Consider the following 26,956-nt stretch of genomic DNA (forward strand, 5'->3'; position numbering starts at 1 on the left):
TAAGGTGCCTCCATTGGCACTATTCTCATGAGAGGTAGGCGCCAGAAATGTAGGCCTTTAAAAACCTGACTTACATTTCTGGAATCTACCTTTTACATATTTGGGTTCTTTAAATTTCACCGTTGCATGTTTGACAAGCATTCGGCGCCATTTTTAAGGTAACTGCCAATAACAGTGCCGTTTATAGAATTCTGGGCTTTAGCTATTACTCCATCATGTGTTAAAAGCGTGGGTGCTTTTTAGCAGCAGCAAAGAGGGAAGTATGTATGGGGCTTTCCCTTCCTTTGTGCACTGTCAGCCAATTTTAAAAAATCAACTTGCAGCCTAAGGCAGGGAGTCTCTTGTTCACAGTATTATTTTTTGTCTTACTAAACAAAGATTCTATTTTGGAACTGAAGGAAATTGTGTCAATTCTCCAAAGCTATTCAAGAAATAGTTACTCCAATTAAAAGGTTTCACCTTCCATATGTATTGTTAGGTAACTTTTATTTTCATCTATGAAAATAACATTTGCACAGATTGGAATCACTCTGTATGATGGATCTAAAAGTTTTAATCAAATTTTAATATTATAGGTTCATGCCCAGTTTTCTTCACAAAGGTCAGGAAGTCATCTGGCTTCAAGCCCATGGTTGCAGAATTGTCATTGGGTGGAAATAGACTTTTTCATGGCCACCCTCAAAAACCCAGAATCAAGTACAAATTTCACACTTCCCTTATCACAGAACAGGGCAAGGGGGTGTTACACAGCCTTGGGCAACTTGGAGCTTTTCTAGCATGTGCAGCTTCATACGGCAAACCTCAGGTTTCCACTTCCTACATTCAACTTCTTCGCAAGATCCCCCATGATTAACTTGTCTGTCATGAAGAACTGTTACCAACCAGAAATCTTTCTTCTTCTTATCTTTTAAAAATAGGTTTTTACTGTGAGCCCCTTTCAAGTGTTCAACATAAGGCATCATTTCTTCAACTGTGAAAACCTTAAAAAAAAAAAGATTATGACCTTAACTAATTTTATTAAGATCATAGTACACACAAGCACAGAGAAAAATACAAGGTTAATAGACAAGAATTGTCACCTATTTAGGCAAAATCACAAGCACGTGGATCATATGGGGCTGCTTAATGACAGTGAGCACATGATCAGATATGAAATAATCCCTGGAATAAGTTCTCACATGAAAACCCAATACAACAGCACTTAACTTTAGGTGAGTATGATAACATGATGAGAATGGTATAAAGAAACTAAAAGTGCAGCTGCAAAGGTCAAAATATACTTCAGTTATGAATATTATTCAAAAATACTATCCTGGAAGCCCAGACTAGATATATTCCATGTTTTTAAAAAGAAAGAAGGAAGATCAACGGCTGCTGGTGTGGTTAAAAAGTGAGGTGAAGGAAGCTATGAGTTAAAAGAGAATCTTTCAGAAAGTGGAAGAAGGATCTGACTGAAAATAATTGTAAACAGCACAAGGAATGACAAGCCAAATGCAAGGCGCTAATAAGGTAAAGACAGAACTTGAAAAGAAGATTGTGCTGTAAGCAAAAACACACAGTAAAAACTTTATTAGGTATATTTAAAAGCAAGAAGCCTCGAAAAGAATCAGACCGCTAGGCGACCGAGGGATAAAGGGGCTCTCAGGGAAGACAAGGCCATAGCGGAGTGATTAACTTAATTCTTTGCCTCAGTCCTCATCAAGGAAGATGTGAGGAAGTTACCCAGTGCCAGAAATTATATTCATTTCTGATGAATTTGGAGAAACTCAAACAAATCTCTGTAACGCTGGATAATGTAATGGGTCACTTTGACAACTTGAACAGAAGCAAATCACTATGAACCAGACAGTATACATACCAGAGTGCTGATAGAATAGAAAAATGAACTTGCAGGGGGGAGGGGGGAACATGGCTTGGCTGCAGGATGGAATGGAAGGATAGTCTCTGAGCTCCTCCATGAAGTGCCCTTTATAGTGTATTTTCAGTATTTAAAACCTTTAAAGTGGTTTTATTTCTTGCTGATTGAATGGCATCTGGAAGACAGACAAAATTAGATACGGCATTTGCTGCGAAAAGGACAAAACATGATCTGCCTACTCTTATCAAAGATCCCACTGCCTCAGGCTGCCAGTGAACATTTTGATCTGCTAATGGCAGAACTTAGATCAATAAAGGATACGTTACAAGAAAATCGGACTGAATTAAAGGCAGTTCAGGTGGAAGTGGCTAATATGTCCTTACTGCTGCAGATCTGTAACACCCGAACTGAGCAGTTGGAGAAGAAAGTATTGGAATCTGTAAAGTGGTGCACAAGACTGGTAACAGATTGGAGAAGGAAATTGAAGACCTGAATAATAGGAGCAGAAGGTACAATGTTCGGGTACTGGGATTGCCAGAAGGGTCAGAGGGAATTAATTTAATTAAATTCCTAGAAGAAAATGTACCCAAGCTGCTTTCCCTCAAATTACATTACATTACATTGATGTCTTCTTATCCCGCAGTTTACAACAAGAAATTAGCCTGGGCATTCCCAGGGAGATTACAAGGTTGATAGCTATAGTATGCGTCGGGATCTGGGAATGGTCGATGCGGTTTGGTTAGATCATTTGACAAATTTCTTGAATAGTATGGTTTTCAGTTCTTTCCTGAATGTTTTGTAGCTGGGCGTCGTGGTCAGCAGATTTGAGAGGTGGTGGCCTATTTTTGCTGCTTTGATGCCTAGTAGACCATCAAATATTTTTTTGCTTTGCATACCTTTGATTGGGGGGTGGGTAAAGTGTGCTTGAGTTCTCCTTGGTCTGAATGTGTTTTTTCCAGATTAGGCGGTTGTTCAGATAGCTTGGTCCATTTCCATTTAGGGCTTTGAATAGGGTGCAGTAGAATTTGTGTTGTATGCGTGCTTGTACTGGGAGCCAGTGTGAGTCTTGGAAAGCTGAGGTAATGTTGTATTTTTTCAGCGAGTATATTAGTTTTAGGGCTGTATTTTGGACTGTTTGTAACTGTTTTAGCATGTTGGCGGGGCATGACAGGTAAAGTATGTTACAGTAGTCCAGGAAGTCCTAGGATTGGCGCTTGAACTATGAGTTTGAATTGTTTGTTGTTGAATGTATTTTCGGACTTGTCATAAGTTGCGCATGATTGTGAATGCCTTCTGAACCATTTTGCTGATTTTGAAGTTGCATGGTGCAGTCTGTTGTCTATCATTATTCCCAGCAGTTTTAGGTTGGTGTTGTCATGTTGAAATAGAGAGAGCTCACTGTATTTCATCTAGAGCTAGGACTGCTCGTTGGGCCAAGACCAGTAATTTTAAATTACTTAGATTTCAACAGGCTTTGGAAGTCTTAATGCGGCCAAGCAAATGAAAACTATATTATCCCAGGACAAGCAGGCAGCCTATTCTCAACATGTGGGTGATGTCATCCACGGAGCCCTGAAGCGGACAGCTTACAGAACTCAGTGCCTTCCCGCCCACGCAAGGGTGTGCATCTCCTCAGTTCTCAGTTTTCCGCGGAGCCAAAAAGTCGTGTTTTCGATGCTCTGCGCTAGACTCAGTTCTAAAACATCGTGTCTTTTCTCACTGTGGCTCGTGTTTCAGGGTCGCTGTGTTTTTTGCCTGTTTTCATTTTAAAAAAAACAACTTTAATTTTATTTCTTTTGCCGGCAGGTTTCGATTTTGCTGAGGCCATCTTTCTGCCTATGTCCAGGCCGGTCACAGGTCCAGTGGAGAAATCTTCTGCAGTATGGATCCACTAGCCCTGGTCTCGACCTCAACCTCAGCTCTGGTCAAGTCTTCTGTGGGGTTTCCGCCTTCTACCTCACCTTCATCAAACCTTTCTCGTTTGGGAAGTCCTCGTCCTCGATCAAATCTGTCACGTCTTCTCATCGCTGTCTTCCTCAGGTCAGTAGCGCAGCAGTCTGTTCCAGCAGTGGTTCTGAAGCTGCCAAGAAGCATGTCTCCAAATCGAGGTATCATTCTTCCTCGGAGATTATAGCCATAGCAAATGTACCAGATCAAGTCTCGACCAGCACTCCCAAGTCTCTTTCCGGAGGGGTCTCTCCAAGTACCTAAACCGACATACTGTATTCGTGTATAAGATTTTTGTTACCGACATGTATCACCTTACACTTATCCACATTAAATCTCATTTGCATGTCGCGGTCCATTTCTCGAGCGTGTTTAGTCACGTTGCAGGTCTCCACAATCATTCTGTGTCTTCACTACTCTGAATAACTCATGATTGTAAATTTGAAATGTTAGGAAAAAATATATATAGCAGAATTAGAAAAGGTACAGAGAAGGGCAACAAAAATGATAAAAGGGATGGGATTACTTCCCTATGAGGAAAGGCTAAAATAGCTAGGTCTTTTCAGCCTGGAGAAGAGACGGCTCGGGGGGGGGGGGATATGATAGAGGTCTATAAAATAATGAGTGGCGTGGAAAGGGTAGATGTGAATCACTTGTTCACTGTTTCCAAAAATACTAGGACTAGAGGACATGCGATGAACCTACTAAGTAGTAAATTTAAAACAAACCAGAGAAAATATTTCTTCATACAGTGAGTAATTAAACTCTGGGATTCGTTGCCAGAGAGTGTGGTGAAATCAGTTAGCTTAGCTAGATTTAAAAAAAGGTTTGGAAAATTCCTAAGAGAAAAGGCCATAGGCCATTATTGAGATGGCTTGGGAAAATTCACTCTTTATTCCTAGGTTAAGCAGCATAAAATCTGTTTTACTACTTGGGATCTAGTTAGCTACTTGGGACCTGGGTTGGTCACTTTTGGAAACAGGAATCTAGGCTTGATGGACCTTTGGTCTGTCCCAGTATAGCAATTCTTATGTTCTTACCACTGTTAAAATATCAGCAAATCAAACATTTTATTATTCCACCCATGTATATCTGCAAACCAGACTGAGGGGTGGAGGCAAGTAGGGATGTTTTTTACCCCAGGCCAGTTTGGGCTAAAAAATATAGTAGATCTAAGGCAAACCACTTTGGGGTCTGTTTTATGAGCTTAGCAGAATCAGCTGAAGTTGGGGTTTGGATGGATGACTTTCTTTTTAATAGGCTACAAAAATTTTTAATTGTTAGGGGTTTTCTTTTTCAGAGGCTACAAAATTTTTTGATTATTAGGGATTTTTCTTTTTTTTGTATCAGATTTTTTTTTTTAATTGAGACCTGAACGGGGTGGAAGGGGGAAGAAGGGCCTTATTCTTTGGGTGATGGAAGGGAAAAAGGGGGCTTGTTTTTAGAGAGGGAGGGAAGAAGAGGACCTTATTTGGTTTTTAAACTTTAGGTTTTTATTTAGATTCAGGTAGTCCCCAAGATACGAATGTCTGACTCGCATACAACCCATACTTATGAACCAAACATGTTAACATAAGAACATAAGATTAGTCTTACTGGGTCAAACCAATAGTCCATCAAGCCCAGTAGCCTATTCTCCCGGTGGCCAATCTAGGTCCCTAGTACCTGGCCAAAACACAAGGAGTAGCAACTTTCTTTGCAACCGATCCAGGGTAAGCAGTGGCTTCCCCATGTCTTTCTCAGTAACACTATGGAAGATGTACTAAGCCAAATCGACAAGTTAAAAAGTGACAAATCACCTGGACTGGATGGTATATATCCCAGGGTACTAAAAGAACTCAAGCATTAAGTTGTTGACTTGCTGTTAGTGACCTGTAACCTGTCGCTAAAATTGTTTGTAGTACTTGAAAGATTGGAGGGTGGCCAGTGTTACACCAATTTTTAAAAAAGGGTTTAGGGGAGATCTGGGAAATTACAGACCAGTAAGCCTGACTTCAGTGCTGGGCAAAATGGTGGAAACAATTATAAAAAATAAAATTGTGGAACACGTAGACAAGCATGATTTATTGAAACAGAGTCAGCATGGGTTTAACCAAGAGAGATCTTGCTTCACCAATTTGTTTGACTTCTTTGAAGGTGTGAATAAACGTGGATAAAGGTGAGCCGGTTGATGTGGTGTATCTAGATTTTCAGAAAGCTTTTGATAAAGTTCCTCCTGAGAGGCTCCTGATACAGAATCATGGGCTAGGTGGAAAAGTTCAGTTGTGGATTAGGAATTGGTTATTGGATAGAAAACAGAGGGTAGGGTCATTATTCTCAATGGATAAAAGTAAACAGTGGGGTTCTGCTGGGAACTGTACTACAGAGTTGCGCGGGGACAGAAACCCCACCCGTCCCCGCCAAAGTCCCACCCGTCCCCACGAGGAATCCCCTCCGTCCCTATAAACTACAGAAATAGTTATTTCATTTAATTATGCTACTGAATTAAAGGCTCTGGTAGAAACCCATTTACAAATAAGCAAAAAGACTTTATTAATTTGGAAATATTAATTGGGAAGAATACATACTTTGTAAACGTGTTTCTACCAGAGCCTCTAATGTTTATAAATTTTTATCAACACAACTAATATACTACTTTATCCTAAAGCAAAAAAAAAAAAATAGAACTTTTTTCCTACCTTTTGTTGCCTGGTTTCTGCTTTCCTCATGTTCTCATTCAATTCCTTCCATCCACTATCTCTCTTCTCTCTGCGTTTTCCATTTGCTCTGTTACTGTGCCTCTCCCTTTCTCCCCCCTTCCAAATTGGTTTGGCACCCATCTTCTTCCCTCCGCTCCCCCCATAGTCTGGCATCTCTGTCTTCTTCCCTGCCAGTGTCTTCTCTCCACTCTCTCTTCTCCATTTCCTGTCAGCGTCCTTCTCCCCCTCCGTCTTCCCCATGTCTTTTCAGCGTCCTCCCCCCCGTCTTCCCCATGTCCTTTCAGCGTCCTTCTCCACCCCTCTGTCTTCCCCATGTCTTTTCAGTGTCCTTCTCCACCCCTCTGTCTTCCCCATGTTCTTTCAGCGTCCTTCTCCACCCCTTTGTCTTCCCCAGTGCTTTCAACGTCCTTCTCACCCCTCAGTTTTACCGTAAGCGTCTTTTCCTCTCCACTCCACCTTTCCTCCCTTTCTCCCTCCCTGCCCCTTACCTTTGTGGCGCTTCCCCTCCCGACTGACAACAGAACAGGCCTGGTCCGACAAACCTCCCTGCCCTGTAGCCGCAAATCTAAATTACCTTCTTACAGCAGCTGGAGTATTGAAGCTGCTGTAAGAAAGTAATTTAGATTCGCGGCTACAGGGCAGGGAGGTTTGTCAGACCAGGCCTTTTGTCGGTCGGTCGGAGGAAGCGCCACAAAGATAAGGGGACCTGGCCGGTTGTGCATCCCCCCTATGGCTGCACTGGGGGCGGACCGCCCTCCCTGCCCCCCTTGGTACGCCACTGCTGTTCGCAGCACACAGCCGATCGGAACGGAAGTTTTCCCGATGTCAGCGCTGATGTCGGAGGGAGGGAGGGCTTTGCTTAAGCCCTCCCTCTGACGTCAGCGCTGATATCGTGGAAGACTTCCGTTCCAATCGGCTGTGTGCTGCGGCAGGGCAGGTAGGGAGAAGACGAGCCTGCATCCAACCCCGCAACCCTCGGAGGCGTCCCCACGGGATCCCCGCGACCTGAAGGGGGAACCCGCGGGATTCCCGTCGTCCCCATGCAGCTCTCTAATCTGTACAGGGACTGGTGCTATTTAACTTATTTATAAGTGATCTGCAAATTGTAACAATGAGTGAGGTGATTAAATTTGCAGGCACTAAACTGTTCAAAGTTGTTAAAACACATGTGGATTGTGAAAAATTGCAAGCAGACCTTAGGAAATTGGAAGACCTGGCGTCCAAGTGGCAGATGAAATTTAATGAGGACAAATGCAAAGGATGAGCCCCCACCCAAAATGTAAGGTTTTGGAGGGGTAATGTTGAAGCAAACAAGCCCCAATTACATAATGTGGCGGCCTTACACTGTGCCTGGTCCTGGATTCAATACCCTTATAGAAGATTCAGTAGGAAGTGAAATCAGTGACAAGGACAGCCAAGATTGATCGCATAAAGAATATATTGTGTAGAAATAGGCTTAATATTACAGAAAGGCAATGTTTTGAAAGATACATCAAGCATATGCTGGGTTACAGATGTACAGAAAGAAACTGGAATAAGCTTTACAGAGTGGATTCAGAGACTGCTGGTGTGTTTGAGAGAGAGAGAGAACAGTTTATCTGCATTAATGTGTGTCTGTGAGAAGACCAGGAGATGAGCCAGAGGAAAAAGGATTTCATCTCGTATTTATAAGTTTGAGACCTGTTCTAAAAAGCACAGTTACTTACCGTAACAGGTGTTATCCAGGGACAGCAGGCATATATTCTCACATGTGGGTGACGTTGTCTACGGAGCCCCGATGCGGAAGCATTTTCAAGCAAACTTGATTGAAGATTTTAAGTTTGCTCTGCTGCTCCACGCATGCGTGCCTTCCTGCTCCACTAGGGGGTGCATCCCCTCGTGGTCTCCAGTTCACTTAACTAGCCAAGAAGCCAACCTTGGGGAGGTGGGCGGGTTGTGAGAATATATGCCTGCTGTCCCTGGATAACACCTGTTACGGTAAGTAACTGTGCTTTATCCCAGGACAAGCAGGCATGATATTCTCACATGTGGGTGACCTCCAAGCTTACTGAAGAGGGATGGAGGGAAGTTGGCAATTTAAGCAAATAGATTTCGCAATACCGATTGGCCGAACCGGCCATCGCTTCTGGACAGGGAGTCCAGACAGTAGTGGGAGGTGAAGGTATGAACCGAAGACCACGTGGCAGCCTTGCAGATTTCCTCGATAGGTGTGGACCTGAGGAACGCTACGGAGGCTGCCATCGCTCGGACTTTGTGTCCCGTTACTCGACCATGCAGCGCGAGACCAGCCTGAGCGTAGCAAAAGGAGATGCAATCGGCCAACCAGTTGGACAAGGTGCGTTTGGAAACTGGGTGGCCTAACCGGTTTGGGTCGAAGGACAGAAACAGTTGTGGGACTTTCCGGTGTGGCTGAGTGCGTTGGAGGTAAAAGGCCAACGCTCTTTTGCAGTCAAGAGTGTGGAGCGCCACTTCTCCGGGGTGAGAGTGGGGCTTGGGAAAAAACACGGGTAGGACGATGGACTGATTGAGATGGAAATCAGACACTACTTTAGGTAGGAACTTTGGATGGGTGCGGAGTACCACCTTGTCGTGATGGAATACTGTGAAGGGTGGGTCCGCTACCAGCGCTTGTAGCTCACTAATCCGCCATGCGGACGTGAGCGCGAGTAAGAAAATTACCTTCCAAGTGAGGAATTTTGGATGGCATTTGTCTAGTGGCTCAAATGGGGGTTTCATTAGTTGAGCCAGAACCACGTTAAGGTCCCAAACCACCGGGGGAGGTTTGAGAGGGGGGTGGACGTTCAGCAGACCCTTCATGAAGCGAGTGACTAAGGGATGGAGCGAGAGGGCTTTCCCTTCCAGGGACTGATGAAAGGCCACAATCGCACTGAGGTGTACTCGAATGGAGTTGGTCTTTAGGCCGGAGTGAGATAGTTGAAGTAGATAGTCAAGGACCAGGGGGACGGGGGCCGACACCGGGTCCTGGCTGTGGGAGGAGCACCAGGTTGAGAATCTGGTCCACTTTTGGGAGTAGCAGGTTCTCGTCGAGGTTTTTCTAGAGGCCTCCAATATCTCCTTGACTGATTGAGACACGGGGAGAGCAGTCAGGGGGAGAGAAACCAAGCATTCAGATGAAGAGATTGAAGATTGGGATGTAACAGTGAACCCTGACCCTGTGATAGTAGAGAGGGAAACAGAGGCAGAGGCAGTGGATCTCTGACACTGAGTTGAAGTAGAAGGGAAAACCACGGCTGGCGAGGCCAGCGAGGGGCAATCAGGATCAGGGTGGCTTGTACTGTTTTCAGGTGGACAAGCGTCCGCAGTATTAGAGGAAACGGCGGGAACGCGTACAGGAACCTTCCCTCCCAGTCGAGGAGGAAGGCGTCGGCCTCGAGCCGGTCCGGGGAGTATATCCGGGAGCAGAAGAGAGGCAGCTTGTGGTTGTGAGGGGACGCGAACAGGTCTATTTGAGGTGTCCCCCACTGTTCGAACACCCCTCGTAGGGTCTGAGAGTGTAGTGACCACTCGTGTGGCTGGAGGAGGCGGCTGAGTCTGTCCGCCAGGCAGTTTTGTTCTCCTTGTATGTACACCGCTCGGAGGAAGGTGTTGTTGGAGATTGCCCATTTCCAGAGGCGCAGGGCTTCCCGACAGAGGGGCCAAGACCCTGTCCCCCCTTGTTTGTTTACGTAGTACATCGCTACCTGGTTGTCGGTTCGGATGAGAACCACTCGGTCGTGGAGCAGATGTTGGAAGGCTACAGCTGCGAGATAGATGGCCCGAAGTTCTAGCACGTTGATGTGGCAGCGACGGTCTTGTGCTGACCACATTCCTTGGGTGCGTAGGCCGTCCAGATGGGCTCCCCAAGCGTACTCCGACGAGTCCGTGGAGAGTACCTTGCTGTGGGGTGGGGTGAGGAAGAGCAAACCTTTGGAAAGATTTGAAGAGTCGCCCCACCAGCGGAGCGATCGTTGCAATGAAGGAGTCACTGTCACGGAGCGGTCGATCGGGTCCCGGTCTTGACGCCATTGAGACGCCAGGGTCCATTGAGGGATTCTCAGATGGAGGCGGGCGAAGGGTGTGACATGGACGGTGGAGGCCATGTTGCCCAGGAGGGTCATCATCTGTCGAGCTGATACCGAGGTCAGCAGGGAGATCCTTCGGCTCAGACTTACTAGCGCCTCCCGGCGCGGAGGGGGGAGGAAGGAACGGAGGCGAACCGTGTCCAGCGTGGCCCCGATGAACTGTAGGGACTGCGAGGGGCGTAGTTGAGATTTTGGGAAGTTTATTTCGAACCCCAGACTTTGTAGGTAGGTAATAGTCTGTTGGGTCGCTGAGATAGCCCCTTCCCTGGACGGGGCTTTGATTAGCCAGTCGTCCAGGTAGGGGAATACCTGGAGGCCCTGGGAACGTAAGGTTGCTGCTACCACCACGAGGCACTTGGTGAAGACCCGAGGTGATGATGCTAGTCCGAAGGGGAGGACTCGGTATTGTAGGTGCCAGTCCCCTACCTGGAAGCGCAAGAACTTGCGGTGAGCGGGGTGCACTGGGACATGTGTGTACGCCTCCTTGAGATCGAGGGAGCAGAGCCAGTCGCCCTCGTCGATCAGGGGGTAAAGTGTCGGTAGTGAGAGCATCCGAAACTTTTCCCGTACCAGGAATTTGTTGAGGCGTCTCAAGTCTAGTATTGGGCGTAGGTCTCCCGTTTTTTTCGGTACCAGGAAGTAACGGGAGTAGAAGCCCTTCCCCCGTTGGTCGGGGGGAACCTTCTCCACTGCTCTCAGGCGAAGCAGGTCTCGAGCTTCGGAGAGGAGTAGGGATAGCTGAGTCCGGTTGGGAGGGCAATTCCTTGGGGGGTTGTCCGGGGGAATGGCCCGAAAGTTGAGAGAGTACCCTGATGAGATCACGCCAAGGACCCATGCGTCCGACGTGACTTGTTCCCAGCGAGGGTAAAAGGCTTTGAGTCGACCCCCGATGGGAAGGAGGCCTGGGACTATGGCGGAGGGGGCCCACCCCCTTCCGCATGCCCCGTCAAAATGACGGGGATGGTTTAGTGGTCGCAGGCGGTTGGGACTTGGGCATGGCCCTGTGGTGGGCTTGCGGACGCCTGGGTGGGGGCCGCGAGAAAGCAGGGGTGGACTTTTGTGGGTAGCGGCGCGGAGGGGCCCTATACGGCCTGGCCGCTGGCGGTTTGGGCTTTTGCCGGACAAGGGAGGCAAACGAGCGTTCATGTTCGGAGAGGCGTTTTGTAGCCGCCTCGATAGTGTCATCGAACAATTCCTTTCCCACGCAGGGGAGGTTAGCCAACCGGTCCTGTAAGTTGGGGTCCATATCGACCAGGCGCAGCCAAGCTAGTCGGCGCATGGCGATAGCGAAGGCTGCTTCTCTGGAGGAGAGTTCGAAGCCATCGTAGGCCGCATGGAATAGATGAAGGCGCAGGTTGGAGAGGGACTCTAAAAGCAGGCCGAACATTCCTTGCCGGGAGGCCGGTAGGTCAGTCTCAAAGGCTCTCAGTAGTCCAATGAGGTGTTTGAGGTAGGATGTGAAGGTGAAAGTGTAGCTTTGCACCCTAGAGGCCATCATTGCGTTTTGGTATAGTCTCCTGCCGAACTTGTCCAGGGTTCGGCCTTCTCGGCCTGGGGGGACCGCTGCTGAGACCCGGGACGGGTGAGCCTTTTTCAAGGAGGATTCTACTAGCAGCGATTGGTGGGAGAGCTGTGGTTGCTCGAATCCCGGGTAAGGTACTGTGCGGTACTTGGCCTCCATTTTGGAGGGTACGGCCGTGACCATGTAGGGGGTCTCCAGGTTCCTGAAGAAGGCCTGTTGGAGTACCGGGTTAGGTGGTAAGCGGAGGGACTCTCTGGGCAGTGATGGCATATCCAGCTCCGCCAGGTACTCCTTAGAGTATCTGGAGTCGGACTGGAGGTCTAAGTCCAATGCGTGGCCCATGTCTTGGACGAAGCGAGTGAAGGATGGACGGGATGTCCCCGGGGCCCCGTGCGGGGTCGGGGAACGAGACCTTCGTCGGGTGGAGAAGGATAGGGAGGCTTCCCTCGAGTATCGAGGTTCATGTTCCGATCCATGCTCCGAGACTGGGGAAGCACTGTGAGAGTGTTCCGGGGTTGTCGATCTTCGGCGTCTCGAGGGGCCCCTCGGAGACGATGCCGGAGTTAGGGGTACCAATCGATATTGGATCGGTGACCTCGATCCGGATTCCCTCGGAGAATACGTCCAAGGGGGAGTTCGGAGGATGCGCGGGTTGGAGAGTGATAACTCAGCCACCCTTAGTGGTCCCGTACGAGGTGTGGGAGAACGGCCTCGTAGAGTTGGTGAACCTCGGGCCTTCTTGGAGGTACGGCGGTTCGAGGTTTCTGTCGTTTTAGCCCGACGTTTTGCCCCTCGGCGGTCTGCGGAGGGGGAACGTCTCGGGCGCCTCGGCGAGGAGTCTGAGGAGGATGGGATGCGGCGAGGATTGCGCACCTTTCCTCGAGGTTGATCGGTGCGAGGCTCAGGCTGGTCTGGCACGTTCGAGGTCGAGGCCGATTGAAACTGGGCCATTGCAGTGGACAGCTCCGACGTGATCATCGCTCGGAGTAGGTCCTGGAAGACGGGCACGGACAGCATCGAAGGCATGTCCACTGCCTCGGTGCACTCCACCTGGGGCGACCTCGTATCAGAGTATTCCCGTGTGCTGGAGGCACGGCCCGAAGGCTTGGAGGGCTTAGTCGCTGTAAGCATGGGGCTTCCGCCATGCGTCGACGTTGTCCCCGAGGTTGGCTTCTTCGCTGTTACAGAACCTGAAGAGGGGACTTACCCGGGGCCGAGGCTTTCTGTTGTCCCGAGGACTTCGGGGTCGAGTCTCGAGGCGATGCCGAGGTATCAGGGGTCGAGGTCAAGGCCGGGGCCGAGGCCGACCTCGAGGCCGAGGTGGAGGGTTGGTCCGGAGTGAAGAGGTCCGCCATGCGGGCTTTTCTTCGGCGGAGGGCCCTGTTTTGGAAATTAGCGCACTGGGGGCAGGAGTCGGTTGGATGAGCTGCCCCCAGACAGAGGATGCACCGGCGATGCGGATCTGTGAGAGAAAGAAGCCGCTCGCACCGGGTGCACTTTTTAAAGCCGGTCAAAGGCCGGGACATTAAATCGAAAGTGGCCGCGGCTCGATTAGCCACGCGGCCACGGGGACCCGGAAGCCTCCGGGTCGTCGAAAACGAAGCAGGAATCAAGTAAAGTTGTAAGGAATTCGCGCACAGCGACTTAATCGAGAAAAAACAAGAAAAAAATTGCGGTGCTAGAAGGCAGTTGGGGCAGAGCCTGAGAAACACGGCTTCTAGGCTCGCGGAAAATTTTGAACTGGAGACCACGAGGGGATGCACCCCCTAGTGGAGCAGGAAGGCACGCATGCGTGGAGCAGCAGAGCAAACTTAAATCTTCAATCAAGTTTGCTTGAAAATGCTTCCGCATCGGGGCTCCGTAGACGACGTCACCCACATGTGAGAATATCATGCCTGCTTGTCCTGGGATAAATAGAATCTATTGATGTTAAGTACCCCTTTTGTAAACTGTTTGAAACAATGGTAAATAAAGTGAGTGGGGCATGAGAGACTGGAGAAGAAAAGAGGGAGAAACTGTCCCTCATAAACTGGAGTTACTGTTAAATTCCAGTATCACTCTGACAATGGTTTCTGATTAACCCTATCTGTGCCAGATCATGCAGCTGGGGCTAGTATGTATCTTAAGCACAGACATTAACACATCTTAGCTCAAGGTCTTTTGTTACTTTTAATCACTGATGCTTTATATGTAAATTAGGCATTCTGAGGCTGTCTGCACTGACATACCCCAAGATCAGATATAACTGATATGATCTCCCATAGGCCTTTGCTGACATTGGTAAGGCCAACAGAAAATGCTGACCGCTAGCAATGTACGGCTGGGCTAACAATGCACATTGGGAAGAACAACCCAAATCACAGATACCAGATGCTAGGGTCCACCTTGGGGATTAGCACCCAAGAAAAGGATCTGGGTGTCATCGTAGACAATACAATAAAACCTTTCATCCAATGTGCAGTGGTGGCCAAAAAACCAAACAGGATGCTAGGAATTATTTTTAAAAATGTATGGTTAACAAGAGAATGTTATAATGCCCCTGTATCGCTCCATGGTGTGACCGCATCTGGAGTATTGCGTTCAATTCTGGTCTCCTTATTGCAAGAAAGATATAGCAACAATACTAAAGGTTCAAAGAAAAGCGACCAAGATGATATAGGTTATGGAATTCATCTCGTATGAAGAACGACTAAAAAGGTTAGGGCTCTTCAGCTTGAAAAAGAGACAGCTGAGGGGAGATATGATTAAAGTCTACAAAATCCTGAGTGGAGTAGAACAGGTATAAGTAGATCGGTTTTTTTGTCAAAAATTACAAAGACTAGTGGATACTCAATGAAGTTACAGGGAAATACTTTTAAAACCAATAAGAGGAAATATTTTTCACTCAGAGAATAGTTAAGCTCTGGAATGCATTGCCAGAGGTTGTGGTAAGAGCGAATAGCATAGCTGGTTTTAAGAAAGGGTTGAACAATTTCCTGGAGGAAAAGTCCATAGTCTGTTATTGAGAAAGACATGGGGGAAGCCACTGCTTGCCCTGGATCGGTAGCATGGAATGTTGCTACTCCTTGGGTTTTGGCCAGGTATTAGGGCCTCCGTGAGAATGGGCTACTGGGCTTGATGGACCATTGGTCTGACCCAGTAAGGCTATTCTTATGTTCTTTCTTAAAACCTGCTACGCTATCCGCTCTACTACAATCTCTGGCAATGCGGTCCAGAGCTTAACTATTCTTTGAGTGAGAAAAATATTTCCTCCCATTATTTTAAAAAGTATTTCCCTTTCACTTCATCGAGTGTCACCTAGTTTTTGTAATTTTTCATGGCGTGAAAAATTAATCCACTTCTACCCATCCTCACCACTTAGGATTTTGTAGATTTCAATCATTTCTCCCCCTCAGCAGTCTATTTTCTAAGCTGAAGAACCCTAACTTTTTTAGTCTTTCCTCATATAAAAAGAGTTCCAATACTTCCTCTGACTAAAGACAACATTGGAGAAACAGCTGCCCCCCCCTTCCCCTGGAGAGCTGCCGCTGCCCGCACACAGAGAACGGCTGTTGACAAGGCCCCCCCCCTTGAGAATAGAGGTGGCCACTGCTGCCCACTTCCCAGAGAGCTGGCAATGCTGCTACTGCCCATGCCCCTGGAGGGTTGCTGCTGCTGTCCACCCTCCCCAACGAAAGCTGCCACTGCCCAACCCCTTCCCCCCCCCACACACACACAGCTACTATTGCTGCGCCCCTCCCCCTGAGAGATGCAGAAGGAGGAAGTTCTGGCACAGGTGAGGGTGAAACAGATTGGGAAAAATTGGTGGTTGCAGAGAGTGTTTGGGGAGTGAGATTGGGAAAGATTGGTCTGTGCAATCCTCCCTTGATGCTTTAGTTTAAAAATCAAATCCAGTAAACCCTGATTCTCCAGCAAGCTCATCTTCAACAGTAGCCATCTATCCATCATCATCCAACGAATACCCCTTCTGGTATGCAAGACGTCAATGGGACGAAAGTAAGTGTAAACCTCCTATTTAAACTATTTTAAGGGAAATCCGTTTCTCTACTAGATTACACCTATTGGTAAAAGCAGTATATTTTTGAAAAACTTTATCTTTCATCCGGATCTAGTCGCCTTATATGGTCTCCCATTGACACTTGAATGAAACTCAAGTAACCTCTTGAAGGATCTTCAATTTGGACATATTTAACTTCTTTTTTTAATATAAATCTTTATTGATTTTTAAACTTTGACAATGCAATACAATTATCTGAACATAAATATTTCATAAAATGCATTATTAAACATACAATTTATACTTAGAACAATCATTTTCTCCCCCCTTACCAAATTACTACAATAAGACAAATTATGTAATTATAATTAATTATTTTAATAAACAAAATATCTTTCCCTCCCCTGGATGTGTAAGGAATTCTACCAACCTCAAAAAAAAAATATATATATATATATATACCGGTATATAAATATTTAACTTCTGATGATCATCCTGTTTATTCTGTTTATTGTTACTTGTTATTCTTATAAATAAATCAATAAAAATATTGAACTAAACTATTTTAAGGACTGTTTCTTTATAATTTTTACAGACTATATTGAACATACACATTCTCACACATACATACAGATTCTCTCATAAGTCATATTCCAACTTACATACAAATCTAGCTTAAGAACAGCTTTTAAAATGTACCACGTTCGTAACCCAGGAACTGCCTGTTTTTTGTTTTTTTTCCAATCAGAAAACAGAATACAACTCATTTGAGAAACACCAAGACATATCCAGTGAAAAGTAATATTGAAACAATCGTCTAGGTAGGGAAACACATACACTCTCAATCTGTGTAGCGACGCTGCAACTACTGCAAGCAGGGCAGGATTAATTCGTCGAGGGCCCCTAGGCACACAAGTACACTGGGCCCCCCTGCCCCGCCCCACCATGCGTCCAGGCGTAAACAGGAAGCTGCGTCAGAGGGAAGCTTTGGGTAAGTAGCACCGCTTGCATAATTAGTTCCCATTGCCTTTCTTACTCGCATTGCTTGCTTGTCTTACTTTCCGTCGATGGGGGGGGGGGGCCCGCATTGCCGATCGGGTGGGGCCCACATTGCCAATCGGGGGGGCCCATTGCTGTTTGGAAAAAACAATGTTGATGCCCTCCTTCATTGGGACCCCCTGACCATTTCAGGCCCTAGGCACGTGCCTACTTGGCCTATTGGTTAATCCTACCCTGACTGCAAGACATTTTGTAAATACCCTCGGTGCGGACACAAGGCCAAATGGCAGGATGCAGTATTTGCAATGCTTTCCTACTAAGAATCTGAGGTTCTCCAGTAGCAGGGAAGTATCTGGATGTAGGTATATGCATCCTTTAAGTCTCGAGAGCATAGCCAATCATTTTCCTGAATTATGGGATGAAGAGTAGTCAGGGAAATCATCCTGAACTTTACTTTGATCAGATACAATATTTGTTTGGGGCCCTTAGGTCTATGGTGAGACAAAAATCCCCCATCTTCTTGATTACAAGAAAGTACCTGGAATAGAATTCCTGCCCTAATAGGACAGGCTTGACCACACAGGCTGAAAGAACTTGTTCCTTCCAGACACTGAGAAATTACACCCATGGAGGATAATTTTGAGGTCTTAGTTACCAATTAAGAGTGGATCCTAAGTGGACTATTTGCAAAACTCATTGGTTGGGGTTACATTGAGCCATCTTTCTTAGAAAACATTCAGCCTCCCCTATACTAGCAGGTTGTCCAGGACAGATAGCTTGATAGTGATTCTAGTGTCTGGATCCTGCACGTGTTTCCATGCCCCTTAACTCCCTTCCCGAGCTCTGCAGTTGGTAGACACAACCACCACTGACAGGAAGCTGCACCGACAAAGCAAGGGCATTAGCCTCAGTGCACTTATCGCAGGACAACAGAGCCGACCCCCCCCCCCCCTGTTTCTTGCGCGCAGCCTTGCCAGAAAGAATCATGACCTGGAAGGCTCCTCTGAATGCAGCCGAGGGATGGCATCAGAGCCAGAGGCTTTATCTTATTAGGGTCGGGGAGGAGGTAAAATGTGGAGACCTTATTTATTTACTTATTTCTCTTGCTTTGGAAATTGGGATAATACAGACAACATCCCCGAGAAAGAAAAGCATCCGGGGTTTACCCACATCTGCCGGGTCAGAAGATAATCGCGGACACTGTGCTGCTCAGGATTTTCCTTTCCGGCGTCGGAAAGCACCACGTGGACAAGTCTCACTCTACTTCTGCTACTATTATTTCTAGAGCGCTGCCAGAGATATGCAACGCTAAAGAGCGTAGAGCCTGAGCCTTCGGCTATGCTCTCCCCGCCCCGCCCCTTACCTCAGGGTGCTCCACACACACGACGGGAATATTCATAGCTTGCAGATACTCCTCTAGCTCCTGTCGTAGTTCCCTGTTCGCCATGCTGCCGCCTGCACTTTTCTTTCCGCCCCTTCCTCTACGCCAGTTTCTCCACTAGCAGCTGTTCCTCCCCTCCTCTGAAGACCTTGTTTGTTGTTGTTCTCTTCCCTGTCCAAGTAGGAAGTGGTAGCTTGGCCGGAGGCGCAATCCTGGCTTCCTGCTCAAGAAGAACATCACTGTCTATCTGCATTGTAAAGCTGTAATTTCAGTGACTTGCAGATTAGCCCTGCGAAAAGCAGAAAAGCTTAACCCTTATAGTTTGCCATGTTTAATGATAATCTCACATCTCTCCTATCACTGCCACAACTCATTCCCTTCCCACCCCTGTACCTCTTTAAATCTTTGCTAGCACGAGCAGCTTTTCCGGCTTGCTGCTCGCTCCAGCATTGGCTTTCCCTCTGGCATCACTTCCTGGCCCTGCGACCCAGAAGTGATCTCAGAGGGAGCCAGGCCTTAGTTGCGCTGATGAAGATTTTAAAAGGTATGAGGGTGGGGAACGGGGAAAGGAGGTTGCGAGGTGCCTACCAAGACACTGCACTGGGCGGACTGCACTCCCCCCTCCCCCTTGCTACATCATTGGCCCCTACCTTTAGCTGATAGCATCCCCTACTGCATCTGAAGTCTACTTTAAGCAGACTGCCCTTTTAATGGTCAGATGCTATTTGGAAAAGGCTTAGACAACCTCATGGCCAGTGTGGCAGATTGCCAGCATAAGTCTACCAGACAACAGACCTCACCAACCCACCAGGGGAGGCAGAGGCAATTTTTGTCCTTCACAACATTTCCACCATTACTACGCAGGCTTCTCCGAGATCTTTGGAATCCAGGCAGAGATTTGGAAACTCCAAACACCAGCAGCCCTCCGGGTCTCGCAGCAACACTGCCTCCAAGAAAACCAATGACACAAGAACAGCAACCGCACTCCTGCAGATTGGCAGGAGACTGTCGGCATTCTGAGAGGCATGGGCTCTAGACCTTATCCAAGAGGGTCACAAGATCAAGTTCTATCACCCCCCCACACACTTTTTTTTGAAGCTACATTAAGTCCTAACCCAACCAACTTGTAATTAGAGAATGACACAGGGATAAGTTTTTCCCCGTCCCTGCAGGAACTCAAATTCCCTATCCCGTACCTGTGAGTTTTGTTGCAATCCCTGCTCCATTCCTGTAAGCTGTGCCTTAACCACATGAGCCTTGAACACTTTATGATTTTAAAGTGTTAGAGGCTTGTGCAGATGAGAACAGAGCTTGCAGAGTCAGGAAAAAAAAAACCTCATAGGAACGGGAAAATGAGTTTCCGTGGGTAGGGGAAAAATTTGTCCCCGTGTCATTCTCTACTTGTAATGCACCCATATCTGCTTGTCATTCCCTGTATAGTTCCCTTCTAATTCCCTACCTGAGCAGTGTGTATAGATTTACCCTTTCTGTCCTGTGTGTCTGTTATAATCGTAGATTGTAAGTTCTTTCAAGCAGGGACAGTCTCTTGTGTGTTTAATGTACAGGACTGCATGCATCTGGTAGCACTATAGATATAATAAATAAGGGGAGAGTGTGGCACAGTGGTTAAAGCTATAGCCTCAGCACCCTAAGGTTGTGGGTTCAAATCCCCGCTGCTCCTTGTAATCCTGGGCAAGTCACTTAATCCCCCCATTGCCCCAAGTACATTAGATAGATTGTGAGCATGCCAGGACAGATGGAAAAAATGCTTGAGTGCCTGAATAAATTTGTGTAAACCATTCTCAGCTCCCTTGGGAGAATGGTCTAGAAAATTAAATAAATAAATAGGACTCAGCAAAAATATGTTCAGCAACATCTGTTTCTGTAGAGATCCCTTGGGGTGCGGTCACTGTGGTCTCCATGGCCTCCTTGTCCTAGTGCAGTGGTCGGCAAACTGCAGCTCTTTAGCCACTTGAGTGCGGCTTGCGGCTCAGCTAGTTATTGCAGGGGTGCCCAACCTGCTTCCCTTCCCCATAAAGAGGATGCTGAAGTACCGGGCCGACCAACCTTCGCCACCCGATGTCAGTTCTGACGTCGGAGAGAAAGTTCTGGGCCAGTAAGGATGCCTCCCAGTACAGAGCAACAGTGCCAAATCGCGCTCCTGCTCGTGTCGCTCAGTGGCCAAAGGAACTCGCGGCAGCCAGTTAGCAGCAGGGCAGGAACTTGGAAAGTTTGCTCCTGCCTGCTGCACCTCCATCGCGGATTGCCACGATGAGGTACCATATGAGGCTAGGGCAGGAAAGGAGGCGGGGGCAGAGCCTGGTGGTGGCGGCCATAAAAAAAAATTCTGGGAGGGGGCATTGACCCGAATATAAACCGGGACCCTCATTTTTGGGCCAATTGAAATTATAAAATTGGGAAACCAACAAAAAATTAAATTTGAGGGTAGTAAAATGGGCTCATTAATATTAAAACGAGCAGTCTGGGTGATTCTCTGTCATCGCCGGGTGATTCCTTAACCTCATTGTGATTACATTTGTGGGCAAAATTTTCCGGCAGGGTCTGAGCTTACTTTACGGTCAGTGCCAAAGCACTGATTGGCTGAGGCACTGACAGTAAAGAAAGGCTTGACAGCTCAGACCCCCCCTGATTAAAATGACCCCCGCTTCTTTGTTCTCTCCTACTGATTTTCTCTCCCCCCCCCATGGTCCTGTGATGCCCCCTTTCAGCAGGAGGGATGCCCACTCCCTCCTGTCGCCGGTGTCTCCTGCCCCTTTAAATTGAAGGACGACAGGAGGGATGTCCACTTCTTCCTGCTGCTGGGGTCCCACGCCCCCCAAACCCCTCGCTTCCCCATACTTTTAAAACAAAGGCTGGCAGGAGGGATGCATACTCTCGGCTGGCAGGCCTCTGTTCAAAATGGTGGGCCTTCCCCTTCCATCTTGGGATGAACCGAGGAGGGACCTAGATTGTCTCAGACACCTAAGCGTTGGATCATTTAGCGTTCGAGGCTGTGGTAGAAACTTCTACTGCGGTTTAGTAAAAGAGGGCTTATATTTTCAGACATTGTGTAATGAATCCTTTCTTGTTTATGTTCTAGTTTCCTTTACTCCATTGTTTGTTATTTATATACAAATATTTGTCAATAAAAATACCATGACCTAAAAAAAACATTTTTATATTTTAAATATTATGGGTGCGCATGCGCGATCGTAACACATGGTTGTTTACTTCAGAAGATCCCCCCTAACACTCCTTGCCGGTTTACTCTAATCAGCCTTTAAAACAAATATTTTATTGAATTTTTGTAATAAAATATAACAAAAGCATACGAAATTAATAAAATTAACTGACACTCGTTTTCAATTAAATAATGTTATCATTTGGTGACTTCTCTCCGCTCCAGAGCAACCCCGGATCTGTCGGGTCTCCTGCGGCTTTCAACGCATGCGCGCGAGACGTAAACGATGACGCCAGTGGCATGTTCCCGGCTCGGCCTAATGTAATGCCTAAACAAAGCCTAGGCTTTTCCTTCTGGGGCTAGAAGCTGCTGTTGGCTTTTATTTATTTATAGGTGATACGGAACGCTGTGAATCGCACTGCCGAGATCCATGCGAATTGTCTCCAGGAAGCCCCATAGGACTCGGGGATGCAGGTATATAAACTAACCTCTGGCCTATACCCCTCCTCTCTTCCTTCTCCAGCCCACTTTGCACTGGGCGGGCCTTAAGAACGTACGAATTGCCATATGTTTCCAATTGTGGCCAACCCAGGTCCCAAATAGCTAGCTAGATCCCAAGTAGTAAAACAGATTTTTTGCTGCTTATCCTAGGAATAAGCAGTGGATTTCCCCAAGCCATCTGTCACCTCTTCCCGTTTTCTACTGTAAGTCTGCTTAGAGTTGCAGCAAGAAAAAGCAGCGTTTGAGTGCGGGCGTGTACAGCCCTCAATCTTTTAAAACGTAACTACTGGTGCTGGTGTGTTAGAATGTAGGGGCGGCAGCCGCAGACCTGGTGGGAGCTGGTTCTTGCAAATCTGACAGACAGCCCTGACCCAACGCAGCAAAGGAATAAAAATCTGCACTAAAGACACAAATGCACCTTGCACCAAATTTTTGTGTAGTGTTTTACTTTCCTCTTGGCACTGTCACTTTACTACAGCCCTTGAACTGAGTAAAATGGTTGTTAAAGGGTCATCTGAGGTGAAGTGTGGCACTTTTTCTCAGATGACCCTGGTTGAAGATAAAAATTCCTGTTTTCCCCAGTGGGTCCCAAAGCATGTTTTCCTCCTTCTTAAATAAATTAATGATGATCCAAATGAGCCTGAATCACACTCTCCCTAGAAACAATCTATGGTGGTCCAGGTGGCCCTGAACATCCCTACCCTTCCCAAAACAAACACTGAAGATGCCCTCAACCTTCCAGAGACATCTGATCCCATCAACACAAGCCTCGAATAGTTTTATACTGAACTTATTATATTAAAGTATAAAAAGAAACAATATTCTGTACAATTGTTAATTTATAAATCAACGTCTTCTCCTCACTTTCTCTTCCCCATTTCACTTCAGCGTCCTCAGCCCACTCTCTCTCCATTTCCCTTCAGCGCACGCACAAAATCAAGCAAGCAATTTTATATCATTTTCATTCTATTCACTCATAGAAATTAAAGTCTAAATGCCAGTCACATAACAAAACATGATTTTACAAAAATAATTCCCTGCATAGTCAAGCCTGCAAGGATTACTAGATGTTTTTCAGCAGCTCCCCTCCCCTCCCTCCCCCTTACCTTCGTAGCCAAGTCAAAATGATCTACCAACAATAAAATTTTAAAAAAACACAAAGCACACTGTACACAGAAAAAATGTTAATTATCATTTATATTCTGCAGGTTTTCAAAAAGGTCAAGGCAGATGACTTTATGCAATGTCACCTCAGTAACAACTATACAAAAATAGACAAATATACTCCCTCCCTTTTTACTAAACCACGATAGTGTTTTTTTAGTGCAGGGAGCTGCTCTCGATGCTCATAGGCTCCCCTGCGCTAAAAACCGCTATTGCGGTTTAGTAAAAAGGGGCCATATTGCAAAATATAGACTGCCCCCCATCTTTCTTTCTTTCTCCCTGCTCTCCTCCAAGCCACCACCATTGGGGAACAGGGCGGCGGGGAATAGGCTACCGCCGAAATCAGGGAACAGGCCGCCACCGAGTTCTGAGCTCTCTCTGCTTCCCTTCACCGTAAAGAGGACGCTGAAGTGCCAAGCCGACCAACCTTCGCCACCCGACATCAATTCTAACATCGGAGAGGAAGTTCCGAGCCAGGCAGGCAGCGATTGGCTGGCCCAGAATTTCCTCTCCGACATCAGAATTGACGTCAGGTGGCGAAAGTTGATTGGCCCAGAGCTTCAGCGTCCTCTTTAAGGGGAAGGGAAGCAGATTGGGCACCCATGCTCTAGCTAGCTGAGCCACGAGCCGCACTCAAGTGGCTAAAGAGCCGCGGTTTGCTGACCACTGGGCTAGGAGTCTTCTGGATCTGAAGAGCTGGGAGGAGCTAGCTATGTATGTACGTACAAGATATGTTAGTTATTTTACTTTCCTGTCAGTGCATGAGCTAGTCCCTGTTCAGTATTCAATGTGAGGATTGGCTGATGCGCTGATGGGACATAGTGAATTTCCACACAATACAGAAAATTCTGGCATTTAACTGCAGTAGTGTTTGCTTTTTTTCTATCTGTGTGTATTTTTTAATGCTGCAATAATTGCATGCTATTAGTTGCATCAGGAATAAAACTATTTTAACATGTGTATTAGGAAACAGCTAAAGCTCAGTGCACAATTCTGACACATGGCTTGTTACTTTGGCCCTTTGGAGTGACAGTCCAGAAAATAAAGGGCTCTATGAGCGTCTGCGCTAATACTACTGTGGCTGGTGATAAAAAAAGCCTAATGCGGCTTTATAAAAGGTGTGGGAGGGAGTAATGTTGTATTATTGCACTTGAATGTACAGAAACAGAGTTAAATATAAGGACTGACTTTTGGTAGCTAACATCCTTTTCCTCAGCTCTAGACAGAATGAACTGAATATTTGACATATTTTCTAGAATTTTCATTGCACTGCAGGCAGCCACAAACGCTGGTTCTCCGAGCAACAGTCAGCAGTACACTCCAGTTCAAAAAGGAGTGGTGCTTTCATAGGATGTATAAAAAGATTCTGTGGATTATGTATGTCTTATCATGATTTGACCACAAGACTCCTGAAGCAGGCTCTAGTGGGCCGACACAGGATCATGTCCAGTCTATCATAATAAAAGAGATTGAGCACTAATTGGTCACCTTTTTTGTTTTGTTTGCTATTCACTGGTATTTTCTAGAATTGCCATAATGAAAAGCATTCACATACACTTCTCCCTCCGTATTCGCGGTTTCTGTGTCCATGGTTTCATTTATTCGCGATTTTTCGTCAGCTGACTTCACCCCCAAAAATTACATCACTCTGAAAATCGTTGCTTCCATGCTCTGCCTTCTTTCTTCCTTGCACTGAGAATTTCGTGTTTTGTGTGTTTGTTATTTTTTCGGAAGGTAGTGTGTGTGTGTGGGGGGGAGCGAGAAGGGTAGAGTGAAACAATTACCCCTCAGAGGACACCCCCCCTCTGTATACTGCGAGATGATTGGCTGGATTTTGATAGGTGTGGGCCGCCCATTGCTGCAGTCGCAGGGCTTCGGTGCTCCGGGTCACTGTCAGTGCCTCCCGATCCTTGCCGGAGGCATGTGCACGTGTCCCCCCACCTCTTTGTCCTGTGTGTAAAATCAGAGCGGACAGTGAATGGAGCCGGCCGCGGAGCACGGATTGGGGGTTCCCACCGCCGGCCTGGAGGAGAGAATGGAGAGCAAAGCCGTCCCTTTCCAGTGCATTCATGTGCAGCTGAAAGGGGGAGCACCGTGGGGTGTCATGTTGAAAGAAGGCCTGGAGCACGGGGAGCTGTTAATCGTGTCCAAGGTAAGGAAGGGGTGGGGAAGCCCGCCATGCACTCAACAGTGTGTACTTTCCCCCTGCTCAGGAGCTCTTTTAAATCCCCGTAGTACACTATTGCATTCGCGGTTTTAATGGTAAAAACGCTGAATTTTACAGAAAACTGCGAATAACATATTGAAAAGTTATTAGCGTTTTTCCATATTCGCGCCTATGTCCGGAACGCATCCACCACGAATACGGAGGGAGAAGTGTATACTGTATATAGCAACAGAAACAAAAAGAGGGGAGTCCAACCTTGTCTGCAGTGAACAAACCAACCAGGAAAAAACAAGCCAAAACTGCAGATGTGTACAACAATGTAGGCAAAATTTATTGTAAAAATAATTTTTACTATTCACAGTGACTCTCGGCGTTACATAACATCAGTTTGGCTTTATTATATACATTTGTTGTGACATATGTTTTTTCCTTTTTCTACCATGGACCCCTGACGAAGGTTGTCCGAAACACGGACCGTGTTGGGTCCCCTGTTTGGTAAAAAGGTTTTAATATATAGTTTGGTTGTCACAATAAATTTTGCCTACATCGTTGTACACAGCTGCAGTTTTGGCTTGTTTTTTCCGTGTATACTGTATATTCCAGTATTAACATCGTTGATCATTCTGTCCTGACCTGAGGAAGGGGTTTTAGCTCCAAAAAGCTAGTCATAAATATTTAGTCCAATAAAAAATGATTGATGCATAATCAGCATTGCTTATATATTTTTTCCTTTTATTTTTTAAAATTTATTACCTTTTATTTCTTTGCATTCACTCTGACAACCATTTGTGTTATTTTGTGTTGTTTGGAGATGGGTAGAATATTGTGTGCATCAGTGGTGTTCCATTAGGAGAGGTTTGAAAACGGATAGATAAGTGAATAAAAAGTGTGTGGGAGGTAGTGGGTACTAGGAGATCATGGATAAAATGAGATACTTCTAGGTTGTTGGATCAAGAGCTGGCATGAGAATCTTGTGCCAGATGTTTCCTATAAGTTGTGGACTTGATGCATAGCCATCAGACCCATGATAGATTGGGTGCAGACAGTGATAAATGCCTCTTTGTGTGAAGATGTGTACCTAGCAAGATTAAAGGAGCTGATTGCAACGGAGAGTTCCAGACCAGTCTTGTATTTGTCTTTTATGAGTGATATAGTAGAAAATAGGGTGGTCTTACAGCTTGAATAGGGCACTGGTCTTTGACCTAAGGGCTGCTGTGTGAGCGGACTGCTGGGCACGATGGACCACTGGTCTGACCCAGCAGCAGCAAATCTTACGGCAAGCTGTACTTGACTAGTTTGCATAATTTCTGGTGGCAAAAGCAATGTTGAGAATTGTCTTCTTTTTGTGCTTGGCATCCTACAAAGATCGCTTAACACCAGTACTATTGAATGTGATGATATTCAGATTCCACCCCCCACCTCCCCCCCACGCACATACACACTTTTATTAAGCCGCAG

The 26,956-nt window shown here is 46.6% G+C and overlaps 1 protein-coding gene and 1 pseudogene across 1 annotated transcript in view; one reads left to right on the forward strand and one right to left on the reverse strand.

Annotated features, from left to right (window-relative positions):
* Nucleotides 1–467: 467 nt before the first annotated feature.
* On the reverse strand, nt 468–18,872 carry LOC117356758 (annotated as a pseudogene).
* Nucleotides 18,873–20,898: 2,026 nt separating this feature from the next.
* The window catches only part of MTIF2 (mitochondrial translational initiation factor 2), a 117,417-nt gene continuing 111,359 nt past the window's right edge, over nt 20,899–26,956 (forward strand). The window contains 1 exon segment of the mRNA XM_033936395.1: nt 20,899–22,140. Within this exon segment, the coding sequence (XP_033792286.1) occupies nt 22,135–22,140 (6 nt within the window). The 5' untranslated portion in view covers nt 20,899–22,134.

This window comes from Geotrypetes seraphini, chromosome 3 (genome assembly GCF_902459505.1).
Source record: "Geotrypetes seraphini chromosome 3, aGeoSer1.1, whole genome shotgun sequence".
NCBI lineage: Eukaryota > Metazoa > Chordata > Amphibia > Gymnophiona > Dermophiidae > Geotrypetes > Geotrypetes seraphini.